Source organism: Prinia subflava, chromosome 13 (assembly GCF_021018805.1).
Source record: "Prinia subflava isolate CZ2003 ecotype Zambia chromosome 13, Cam_Psub_1.2, whole genome shotgun sequence".
NCBI lineage: Eukaryota > Metazoa > Chordata > Aves > Passeriformes > Cisticolidae > Prinia > Prinia subflava.
This window is the reverse complement of record NC_086259.1, coordinates 8,677,700-8,690,257: the sequence shown is the minus strand read 5'-3', so window position 1 is coordinate 8,690,257 and position 12,558 is coordinate 8,677,700. Positions and strand designations below refer to the sequence as shown.

The following is a 12,558-nucleotide window of genomic DNA, read 5'->3' as shown; positions in this document are numbered from 1 at the left end:
ATGGAAGCCAGTGGAGTTATTCCTTAATCAACTATTATGAAGGAGCAGCCAGACCTATCAGGCTTTAGTCCACAAAAAGTTTTAATATAGGCTATTAAAAAAAGGCATCTTCAGAGAAAGGCTGATAAAGTGTGAAGTTATTGTGCTAAAGTATAGTGCATTTCTGTAAATTATCTTTATGCAGTTTCCCAGATTAATATCTAAATCTAAAATAAAGCTCTGCAGGCAGGTCCCTCTGGGGCTCTGCAGTCAGAGATAGATGATGCACAACTCCATGAACTCCTTTGAACTTTCAGATTTTATTATTCTTGTAAACTGAAAATGAAGTTGATGAAACCGGGCCTGGCAGCCCCATCCCGGGCGTGTGAGGCTCAGGCTCCCCCTCAGGAGCGGGGTGCAGTGGGAGCACACAGCCTGCAGCCACGACTGGGGCAGGGGCTCTGGGGCAGCACAGCAACTCGCAGGCAGGAGGAAACTCCCTGCAATCCCATCCCCAGTCCCTCTGGGACCATGCTTCTTTTTGATGGTCATTTTAATATTGCAGTGTACTGACATATACTGGAGGCAGTGAACTTACAAGCTACCCTATAAATAATTTGGTATCTAATTCTGCATATTTTGAGCTCGAGGCCCCCTAAGATGATGAAAGACTTTAAAGCCCGTTGTGTGGTTAGGCTAATTTAGCATGGAAAAGAATACCTTCTTGAGCCTGAAGAAGTACATCACAAGTAACCTTGGAGTTTGCTACCAGGAATCCATAGGCACTTCCTCTAGCACCAGCAAGTCCTGTGGCTTCTGTCTCCCTGATTTCCCAAATCCCAATTCACCAGAGAATCTCCCCACCTGAAGAACAGCAATTGCCCTTTGTGCTGATAAACCCTTGGCTGGGCTGCCCATTCCCTGGAAAAATATGATGAACAGATCTGATTTTAATGAGTCTTATCCATAGGCAAATATAAGGAAAACCAACAAAATTACATACAAGTGCATGTTGGGAACTCTGTATTTTTGCTGGTATTCTTTACATAGTTTCTAGAAAAATCCAAGCCCTCGTGTTATCATTTTTCATTAAAGTGATGTTTCTAACCACAGTGGACAGCTCTCATATCCCTTGAAAACTTATAATAGTAAAATTGTCATAAGGATGAAGCAGAAATGCAAGATTTTATTAAACAATCTTCGGCTCATAAAAGACATCAGTGTTGTGCCATTCTAGATCATATAAATATATTTCAAAGCAGAATCATATTTCAGCAGAGAGATAAAGCACAAAAGAATATGATTAGCAGATACCAACATAAAATATTAAACTATCCAAGAAGGGGTATAGGTGTATATTTATCCACACAGGCAAGTCGAGGGCTGAGAGCAAGGCAAGATTTTGGCAATATATCAGTAGAGTCGTGAGCACAGATATCCGTGGCAATTATTGTGTGTGTGTTTTGCAGTGGCAGGGGGGTTTGGCATGGTTTCTCACAGCACAGAGCTGGGTGTTTCCACACAGCCACTGAAACCGCTGAGGGAACCTGATGGGTGCCTTTAGTCTGGCAGAGTCGTCAAAGGGAGATACGAGCTCTACCTGGATAAATAAATAAGTATAAATAGTTTTCTTTCTGATATGTGACCAGATTATTTTCCAGTTGATTTCCAGCCAAGGTCCCAAGGGGGCCACAGATCAAAAAAAGATAAGGGTCAGTTACAAGGTTGAGCTCATTCGGTGTTGCCATAGTAACTGACCTCCAGCATCCCTGGGAGGACGGCACCCAGCTCCCCAGGTGACATTTCTGCTGCCACGCCATCAATCCGCTGCCTTTCACCGCCGGGCTGCCTAATGGCCGGGTGCCTGTGCCGGAGAGCGACCCGCGCCGCTGGCCCGCGCCCGGCCGCAGCGCGGGCTGTCCTCGCCCCGGCGCTGCCTCGCCGCAAGGGAGGGGCTCAGCTCGTCCTCCACGATTAATTACAAAAGTGCCGTGGAGCAGTGTGGTCCAAATGGTTTGTGTAGCAGGTCATGGGTTTAGGCAGCAGTGGCGAGGAGGAAATGTCGGCTGTACGGCAGACATCCAGTCTTCATCCAATGTGAGCATCTGCAAATTTGCCATCCCTTTGGAGCAGTTGCAGCGTGTTCGCAGACCTTGGTTTTACCTCCATCCTTGGATTGTTTTTAATGAAAACCAGTGGTGGAGTGGTGCCAAGCAGATGAGGGGTCAAAGTGGTTCTCTGCAGCCTTTGTGTTTGAAGGGGGTGTCCATCACTGCCATTCTACCCTGGTTCCAGCCCCTTGCTCATCACAGCCACATGGAAAAAATTGCTGGGGAAGCTCCTTCTTTTCTTACATTATGAATTTTTCCCTTTGATTTCTTATTTATTGGGAAATGAATTGCATAAACAGAATAGTTCCATGCAGTTTTCATTTTATTTCCCTATGTTCATTCTGATTTCTATTTATTTCTACCATAATTAGAGCACATGGCCCATTTAATTGTACCAAATTTATGATCTCATGGACAGGAGAAGGTTCTCTGTGAACACAGTATATTAATGCTTTGTTACACTGAATCGCAGTATTTCAAAGTTCATTAAAAGCACGGTTAACTCATGGATGTGAACATCTGAGTACAGGGAAGAAACTCCCCTTTATTGGCTTAATTTGCTGCAGTAGAGTAGAAATACACTGGTCTGGAAAGCTATAGTGTGGGATGTACATGTTGTTGTCAGCAACCAGCATCAGATTGTCTTACATGGACTTACGTGGACAAATTAGGACTATTGCAGTTATTCCATAAGGGAAAATTTTTGCTTTAATAAATCAAGTTGAAGAGAGAAGTTTTAACTAACAGTAAAGACAATGCCATCTTGATTTTTGGTGTTCAAATCTTCTACTTGTTATTGGTATAACGTGTTGGTACATGACAGTGTTAACATGTACTTTTACACTGCCATTAATACAGTTATAATTAGCAATGCAGCTGATACAGTAAATGGGTTTAATACAGCATTATTAATTATACTGCATCCTCGCCAGGAGGCTGCTGGTGTCGGTTCTCTTAGAGGCTTAGAGACTCATTGTAATATGTATTAAATGCACATTGCTGCAGCAGAAATAGCTTTATGGAGAAGCATATTCCCACTCTAAAATGGGCAGGACGGCAGTGTAAGTGCTACTAAACACCTTAGCAACATATTTACAACTATCCTGCAGACGCACCCGAACTTGGGAACAATGAGCGACGTGCTCTGCCACCGCGGTTCAGCTGGGTCTGCACAGCCCTCTAATCCTCACTAACAGGCAGTAAATTATGTACCTCCAAATTTATACAAATGCCTGCCTTTGACATCAGCGGGCACCACCCAGGTTTCACCTTCAGGATTCAGATAATCAGCTCTCATTCCTACTGGCTTCCCTCAAGACCAGTATGGAAATAAGTATGTGTCTGCCAGGGATCAAATGCTTTTGGAGACAAAAGTAGGTACTGAAAACATTACAGGATACTATCATCTCCCCATGATACTTTTACACAAAGCGCTCTGTTCCTCTTTTGGCCTGACATAGTTTCAGCCTGACAGAATCCAGCAGGCCTGCTTGTTTTAAACAAGAGCACATCCTATTATTTTTTTGAGAAATGAAGTGTAAAATTAATGCTTATTATTTTGAGCTAAGGAAAAAAGGGCAAGAAACCCAAGATTCTTGTTTGCTGTGCATTGTTCATTTAGTCCTGTAATCAACTGATACCTCCACAGATAGACTTAGGAAGAAATGGGAGAAGATCTAGCATAACAAACTGTAAAAATCTGCATTTTATTTTACAAATGAGAGGGGCTGCATAATTCACTTGAGTTATGTAGGTCTCTCATAGATGCTTGTCATGCTAGAAAAAAAAAAGGCGAATAAGAATGAGGGAAATGATGATGTGTTTGCTGTTGCTAGTGCCCAGCATCACACATTTGACTGTCACACCGCATTGTCAAAAAGCCTCCTTGCATGTACCTATATGATCTTATATAATTCAAGGAAGTTATTCTCCAAAGGTGACTGAGTATCCCTATACATGTGCTGTGTTTCTGTGTAAAATAATATGCTGTAAAATGCCATAGAGGAGAGAGTGATTATAGCAGCAATTCTATCTATATCTTTGGGCATTTTCATATTTTGAATACACATGCATGAAAAGAGAAACGTTTGTCATGCTAACCATGGTACTTTTTCCCCCTTTTTTTCTTTCTGGATGGTTTTATAGACACAAGAAATACATAATGGACTCCTGTGGGAGTGGAATAAAAACCCCCACCGGTGAGGAGAAGGCCTTATAATTCAGAAGTGGATTTGCAAATCAAAAGGTCTTGCCTCGAGTGGGATAAATTTCGAGATCTGCAGGAACCCATTATGTTTTATTATTTTTCATTCTAGTTTTAGTTTGTTATGGGTTTAACTATTTAAAATACTGCAGGGATCAGCCAAGAAAATACACAATCTTTGTTACCTAATTAAACATCCCAAGCTTGTAAGAATATACTTTAAATGAAATGCTGAGCATTGTTTGTTTTTCTTTTTTTTTCTTTTTCTTTTTCTTTTTTTTTTCAGTTTTACTCAAATTATAGATATTTAGGCTGGAAAAGGAGCAGCTGTCTAGTCATCAGTATGTGTCTGTCTGTATTTATGAACACATGTGCTCACACAGGATCATAGCCTGTACATGAATCACTGTTTTCCAAATACCCAGTATGTAGAGGGTAGAAAATTAATGTCAAACATGATTTCTCTGATTTATTCGTAGAAGGCATTTGTTCCATTCCCCCCAGTTCCTGCTTTGTCCTCTGCGGGTTTATTGCAGCATTTGGTTGCTGTACACAGCGGTGTGGCTGGGCATGCTCAGCATGTGGCTAATGCCCCCTCCCCATCTCTTCTCCCCTCTGGAGCAGGTTGCAAAATTCTCACAAAGTCAGAACTTTTCAGGCAAGGGTCTGACGGGAGAATCCAGCCTTAGGCCACAGTGGGGGGAGAGAGCCTGGTTTGGAAATCTACCCATTAGAGAGGGCAGCATGCCCGCCCCTGGAGGCTGTGCGAGCAGAGCATCGCAAACCTCGCGCCATCCCAGAAATATCCCAGTCCCTGCCTGTGGCTCCCCAGGGAATTCATAGCGCTGCTGCCACGGAGCCCTTTCATCTTTCTGTTCCTGGCTCTTTGCTTTTCTCTTTTTATCTCCTTCCCAACACACCTGTTTACTGGTGCCCGTGCCGCCTCCCCATTCCCCACGCAGTGCCAGCGCTCTCGGTGAGCGCCCGCTGCCACAGCCCCAGAGCCCACCCGGCTCCGGGCAGCACGGGCAGCTCCCCACGGTGCCAGCCTTGGCAGGGGCCTTGGGGTCCTGAGAGAGCCAAAGGCTGCGTGGGAAGCAGGACTTTCCTTCTGTTTAGCCCCTTTAAAGGCAGAAAAAGCTAATTTGAAGCAACTGTAAGCAAAGACTGTGCTTCTGAGGGCTCACATTATTCATAAGATCTAACTATATTTGGCAGGAATTGGTTCATGGAATGATGTAGTCATTTCTTAATCTTGGAACTAAAAATTAATAGCCATTGATACCTGAGGATGTGTAAAATAAAGATGACTGTAGAACAAAAGAAAGAATTGATTTAGTTTTTAAAATATGTTTTCACGAGAAGTTCATGTGCTGCCACAGTGAAGGGAAGACACATTTGCAGAAAGCATCCACATCCTAAAAAGCTTTTTAGGTAGTTTAGGTAGTTTAGGTAGTTTCTGATTTTTATGAGCTGTATGCTATGTTTTCTAAAATCTAAAATCCTGCAACTCCCTCCCTCCCTTCAAGAAAACCAAAGGATTGGTTAGTTTTATGTGTGAAAATTGCTTTAATATGACTTCAGTACCTCAAAAAAACAAGCTCAGCTGCACCAGAAACCACAAAATTCAGGAAACAGAGAAGCTTATAATCTTGCAAAAATGGTAGGCTTGAACCAAGAGTAATAATTATTGCTATTTCACTGAGTTCAGTTAGAATATAGAGGCATCTAAAATGGGCCCTGTGTATTCAACTCTTAAGATATATGACATGGAAACTACGCTTTCAAATTACATTTAAATACCTTCAGTGGTCTCTCTACACCATGTAAAAAGACAAGAGATACAAAAAAAATTTACGTTGACACTCTGCTTTCAGCTCCTGCTATTCTCCAACAGTTCCTTCCCCTCCTGTGTGTTTGCAGTGTACTCTGAGGTGAAGACATCGCTCCAGCCCCCTCTCGGTGCTGGTGGCTGAATTCACACTATTAAAGGAATTCTAAGTGCTGTGTGACTCTTTAATACTCTGTACGCGGGGCGGGGTGCTCTCCCTTCGTGGCAGGCTCCTTTGGGAGCCCGCGGGTTGCCGGTGGATGGAGGGGCGCCGCTGTGGGCCGCGGCCCTGAGCGCCGGCGGCCGCTGCTGCGCTGGGGCTGGGCTGGGAGCGGGGCCCGGGCCCCGGGGCCGCGCGGGCCCTCCCCGCCCTCCGCCGCCGCCCCACGCTAATCTGCTGTGTCACTAACAAGTTGTATCATTTGAACCTTGCAGAGGAAGGCATCAATCATGAGTGCAAGCTGTGTAACCAGATGTTTGACTCTCCGGCAAAGCTCCTGTGTCACCTGATTGAGCACAGCTTTGAGGGGATGGGAGGCACATTCAAATGCCCTGTTTGTTTCACAGGTAAGACAGGGAGGCCAAGACAAGCCTCAGCGTGCATGGCTAGATCCAGAAATGACACTCGGGGGATTTGTAAAATACTGTATTCCTTTCCCTGGGAAAAAGAAATACTGTGCTTGGAAATGTTCAGATATCCTCTGTCTGGAGCTGGGGCTCGCTCTGCCGAGCAGCTCTGTGGCGTTTGACACCAAGCAGCGCTGCCACATGCAGCAGGCTGCAAAGCCCCGCACTCCCAAACATTTACATTATGCCTTGTGGCTCAGAGGGGCTGTGCAGGACTTGCAAAGGATGGACGTGCTCTTGCAAGCCTTTATTCACCTCAGCAAAGACTCTTTAAAGGCCAGGTGGTCCAGGGTCTGCTCACAGTGCTGAGTAAAGGGGAGTAAAGGTTTGATAAGACCAAATTGTACAACTCCAAGGTTTCGCCAGCTGCTCTCGCAGAGGTTTTTTTAAGCCAAATTTTCTTAGAGCAGCACATTTCTAACTCCTGTCTGAGAGCCTGCTAGGTACTCCTTCTCTGTAGGTCATTTAAGCTGTCTCCCTGGTGCAAATGATCATGGGTGATTCTTGCTTTTGCAGGATCTGCAGGGTGTGTGCTAAAGGCTGTCTTTTATACTCTCTTCAACACAGTAGTTAACATCTGCAATTCCAGTCAGTTTGAGAGATAAGGATCCTGCTATTCCTTTAACTTTGGTGGGAATAAGGTGAACCCACAAGGTTCAAGGTGGGAATAAGGCCCACAGTTTGAGAAACTGGGTTTTGTGTGAGCTTGGAGTTAATTTACCCTTTCTGAAATGTACTGTAAAAAATTTTGGGTGCATTTGTTAAATTCTGCTGAAGAAGCCATTTTCACGTACAGATGACCATTCATGTAAAGTGAGACAAAAGTTAAATCAGATATAGATACATTTTTTAACCAGCTAAAGCTGTAGTTCAATATGTTCCACTTCAAAATTTCCCTTGGTAAAGTCAGAATAATTGTCAATCCATAATCATAATGCAGATTCTGGGATATTTGTGAGGTTAAACTGTTTCTTTTATACTGAATGGACAGCCTGGTTAAAAGATCTAAAAATTGTGGCATGCCTGCCCTTTCAGATTCACATTTCTGCCAGAAATGCTGTTCTGGGCCACGTGTCTTCCAGACCAGCCATCAAGGCTTCTCCTGGCCCAGTTGTCCTGCATTAAAAATGCATCTGATGCACCTGCCATGGGCCCAGGGCTCCCCATGGGAGCAGTGACGTCCTCTCTTTGGTCTGATGACTGAGCTCTTCCAGTTACCTGTGGACAGTGTTAGCTTTATGTGAGATATCAAAAATCCATACAGGATGTAAAGTCTGTTAGAAGTAAGCTGACTGTCTGCCTGGAGACTCTAAATTGACTACTTGTAAGGAAATTCTGCTGAACCAAGTGTATTGGCAGTTCTCTGGCAGATATCCTTGGACCTTTTACAATTGCAGAGACTCTGAAGTGCAGTTTGAGACGAGGTGCCTTACACGAAGCAAGCTTAACTAACTGTACTCTGTTGTTTCAGTTTTTGTACAGGCAAACAAACTGCAGCAGCACATCTTTGCAGTGCATGGGCAGGAAGACAAAATCTATGACTGTTCCCAGTGCCCACAGAAGTTCTTCTTTCAAACAGAGCTTCAGGTATGTTTACAACAGGAGTAAAAACAAAGCTAAAGCTGTTGATTTCTCTGTGCAACTGTCGCCCTTGTGCAGCATTTAGAAAAGGTGCCTAACCTTGGTATGGTCTCTTCTGCCCTTAAACAGTCTCTCAGTCTCCTCCTGCCTCCCTAGGTACCTGGAGGAGAAAAGGGTCTCTGAGCATGGCTGGAATAAATAAATAAATAAGACAAGACAGATATCATGATTTATGAGTATTTCTCTTGACAGTAGTGTTGCTACATCCTTACATGTCTACGTCAAACACCTTGTAAATAATTTCTTTTTCTCCATCAATAATTTAGGGACTGATTAACATACAAAGACTAAGCAAATGGTAGCTGCCCCATCCCCTTCCTTGCTGCTAAATCATAAGTAAAGGAATTTTCCCTGCTGAGGTATGAGAAAGCGTGGGTGCAGCTCGACATGATGCTGAGGCAGAGGCTCCTCCCAGGCAGTAGCACACTGCCAAGCTGTGGCTCTGCACACAGCCCTTCCACACCACTTTCCCTGGCAGCACTGGGGGCTGTAGCAGCTGTAGCCTCCACAGAGCCAGTGCTTGGCTCACAGGGGGCACAAATCCTTCTGGAGGGGCTGGACCCTGACCTGGGCACGCTGCTGCAGCCATGCTTGGAGCCCTGGCCCCAGAGGCCTCCTTGGAGCCACGGCAGGGAGCCTGGGGGTTAAATCCCACCAATTCCCTTGGTGCTGAAGCCAGCCAGGCACACACTCCGTGGTGTGTGTGTGGTACCTCTTGGCCATGCAGCACCAGAGCCTGCCCTGCCAGAGAGCTCGTGGGCAGTGCCCACCCTGGCTGGCCTCCTCACACCTCTCACCTGTGCAGCATGGCCACCAAAACCACCCCTCCCATCCCCTGGGAAAGGCAGTCTTCTTATAGAATGGTACCATATGCCTCATTTAAATGTATTAGCTTTACAAACCATGATTTACTTAAACTTTGGAGGGTTTTTATTTATCTTGCCGAATTCCCAAGCTGCTGCCTCTTGTGTTGTGCTGTCATGCTGTGGAAGGATGGCTGATCTTTTCACTTTGTTGATTTTATTTTTTTTTTTCTCCCAGGGGATCCTGCCTTTCCCTTGTTCTAGCGACCTGATTTGCATAAGTGTACAAAAGTTTTAACTATACCTTGTTAATATTTTAATAAAGTCAGCAGATTTTGGGTTTGTGTGTTCTCACTATGAACGTTTTATGAAGGCAGCAGTGGCTTGCAAAGACAGCTTTGATTTTTTCCTCCCATATCTCCCTTAAAGTGGTGTTTGGTCAAAATGCCAGCACAATTAAAATGGGAACACTGGCTTCCTAGGCCACTGCATTAACCTTTAGAATCAGATGATCAAATAAAGAGAACCTGGTTAAATTATAGTCTAAGCAGCCTGTTTTTTGCAATTACAGATTTTAATTACATAGTGTTTCAATTTTGAAGTTTTGTGCATTGCACAATTGCTGCAAATGTCAGCTTTAATCATATAAATTAGGATTGTAATTTTTCAGTTTTTGTGCAGGATTTTTCTGCACTTAAAATTTTTCTGCTTATAATAATTCATAATAATTACATGAGTAGTTTTGGTTGATGGTGGCTGAATGAAAATTCAATACTTAGCTGCACAGTTTTAGTCTTTATTTCAGTAGTGACTCAGAAATGTGTGTTTATGCCAGGAAATTTACTAATGCAAATATTGGAGCCAAGGAGGACACAAAATGTGTGTATAAATCAGTTAGAAATGCTTAAGACTTTTGAACTAGTCTGCCTTGGCATGATTATCTCATTAGTTTCTGGTGTGTAAGCCTGCTCTAAATTCCTCAACTGTTGGTTATATTTTTGTTGAGTAATGAAAATTTAGTATTTTTGTAGTGAACCAGTTGTTCAACTGCTACTTAGGGTTAAATCTGCATAAACCTTTCTGTGTCTTTAACTGTGCAATTATCTGATGTGGGCAAATCAGCCTCCATCAAGGGGTTCTGCTTGATGAATTTGACTGTTCAGTTCTGAACGTGCTTTCCTACTGGCACGAAATAACTGGTATCAAATCTGAACCTACATGCTGTTTTCCTCTGTATTTTCAAGTTAAACCACTGAAAATACTTTTTAAAAAATTGAGCATTCAACTATTTCAAGAAGAAATTCGGAGTGGGGTGCTTTTAGAAAAGCAGGAAAAACAAGGAAGGTGGAGAAAATGGCAGGCAGCAAAGGGGAAAGGTAACTTTTAGACTGGCATGAACTATCCCTGTTGATTTTTGAACACTTTTTTTAAAGAGGGTGAACACCACCTGTGCCATGTGATGAGAAACTGTAAATGCTGCTGTAAATGCACCTCTAGTGGCTGGTGCAGATACTGCTTTGGTAGCCTAATGCTCTGGAAGTGATCAAACCCTCTTGGTGCTCCTGAACCAGTAGTTGTATTTTAATACAGGTTTTTGCTTTGAAGTTTACACCATCTGATGGAGCTGTAAAACCAAGGCTCAAGAACGCTCCGAGGAACTGAACTTGCTGTATAAATGGTGGGAATTTTGGTGAGAATCTGGAGCAATGAGCCAGTGACGTTACTTTGATGATACTGCCACAAGAAAAGAAAACAGAATGCTGCTTAACTGCTTACATTATCTCACTGGAAATAAGGAAAGAAAACATGGGAAGGTTAAGCATGAAACACAAAGGAAAGAGTATGTGTGATAACCCCACACACCCTTAGGGCAGAAGAGGAAAGCCTGGCAGCTCTGTGTTTTTCACATCCTCACTTTGTACAGTTGACAGCTATGAATGTCATGAAATTCTCCTGGAAAAAGAGTGAATTTATAGCTCTTATATAAAACACCAAGGCTATGGCATTTCATTCCCCGTACTGAATGCTCACTGAAACAAGTGTAGAGGTGGAGGGTTGGGGTTTCCTTACATGTAGGGCAGAAGGAGCCCTTTCTGACAGATGCCCATTTCAGACAGCTCCAGGAGCTGTGCTGGGAGCTGCTGGCCCAGCCCCTGAAAGGCAGCTGGAGCCATGGGCACTCGGACCTGGCAGATGAGCCTGCTCTTTGACAAGTGAAATTTGGATCTTTGCTATTTAAGATGTAGCACGGAACCCTGCCAGACCCAAAGATGGGTGGGAAATGATAACACTTAATGGGTGCTGAGAGTTATATTTGTGGTGTGATTCACAGCAAGGAAAGATCCCTCCTCAGTTGTTTGCATCAAGAATTGTATTAAGCAAATTATGACTAGCAGTGGTTTTCAGAGAAAACTTGAGGAGGATTTTTTGCACGTGCTCTTTTGCCACACTGCTTTTCCAAGGAGCCATCACAGAACCGGTGAAGTATTTGTATTTAAAGGATTAATTCCTGCTGTTTGCTTGTGTACTGTTAATCATACTGTTTCCTCCTAAATGATTACAATTGATGAAAACTAAGGCAAGGGATGTAATAAACAATGCGCAAATAATCCAGGTACCAAGGGAGCAGGGTACCTGCCAGGTCTTTCCTAGCACAGGTGTTCAGGTGTTTTATTGCCTGCTATGAATAAAGGGCTTTCTTTTCTGCTCAGATTTGGAGATATGTCAAACCACTAAATTAAGAGAGCTTCACTGGAGGAATGTGCTGTCATTTTAAATGCCCAGTTTTTTAAACGTACGCATATCAAAAGGAGCTACTATGGCTCATTGGCTAACACTGTGGTCTGTCTCCCCTCTCGTTTTATTTTATGTGAAAAGCTAGCAATTTTCATATATCCATAAACAGGAATGAGCTGCTGCACAGAAATTGCACTCATTATATTAATAATGATTTACTATGAATGTCCTCCAGGGGCTTGATTTGGTCCACATCAAAGTCCTTGGGATTCTTTCTGCTGATTACAGCAGATCAAGCCCTAAGCAGGTTTTCTCTTTTTAAGTCTGCTTTTAATGTCAGCTTGATGTCAGATGTGCCTCCTGTGGAGGACTGTGACCTGCCCAGGCGAGGGGCACCGCAGCGAGCTGGCCCTGTGGTCTGATGTGGCCCGGTGGGGACACAAAGGAGCTGCTCTGTACCTGTGCTGGCCTCCCTGGGAGGGGGGCAGTGGAGAGAAACATCTCCAGCTGCTCCTGCCTGTGGTCCTTGGGGCCATCTGGGTACAACAGTGTCCCCTGAAGCACGGAGGGGAACCAGAGCCTCTTGGCTTGGCTGTGAGCCACCTGCCCGCAGGCGAGTCTGCAGGG

General features: G+C 44.0%; 1 protein-coding gene across 4 annotated transcripts in view; it reads left to right on the top strand.

The window, feature by feature from the left end:
* ZNF423 (zinc finger protein 423) overlaps nucleotides 1–12,558 on the top strand; it is a 276,157-nt gene that overhangs the window by 245,903 nt on the left and 17,696 nt on the right. For all 4 annotated transcript variants that reach the window (XM_063410791.1, XM_063410790.1, XM_063410792.1 and 1 more), the window contains 2 exons: nucleotides 6,560–6,691; nucleotides 8,223–8,338. In XM_063410791.1, coding sequence (XP_063266861.1) covers nucleotides 6,560–6,691; nucleotides 8,223–8,338 — 248 coding nt within the window. The remainder of the gene's footprint in view (nucleotides 1–6,559; nucleotides 6,692–8,222; nucleotides 8,339–12,558) is intronic.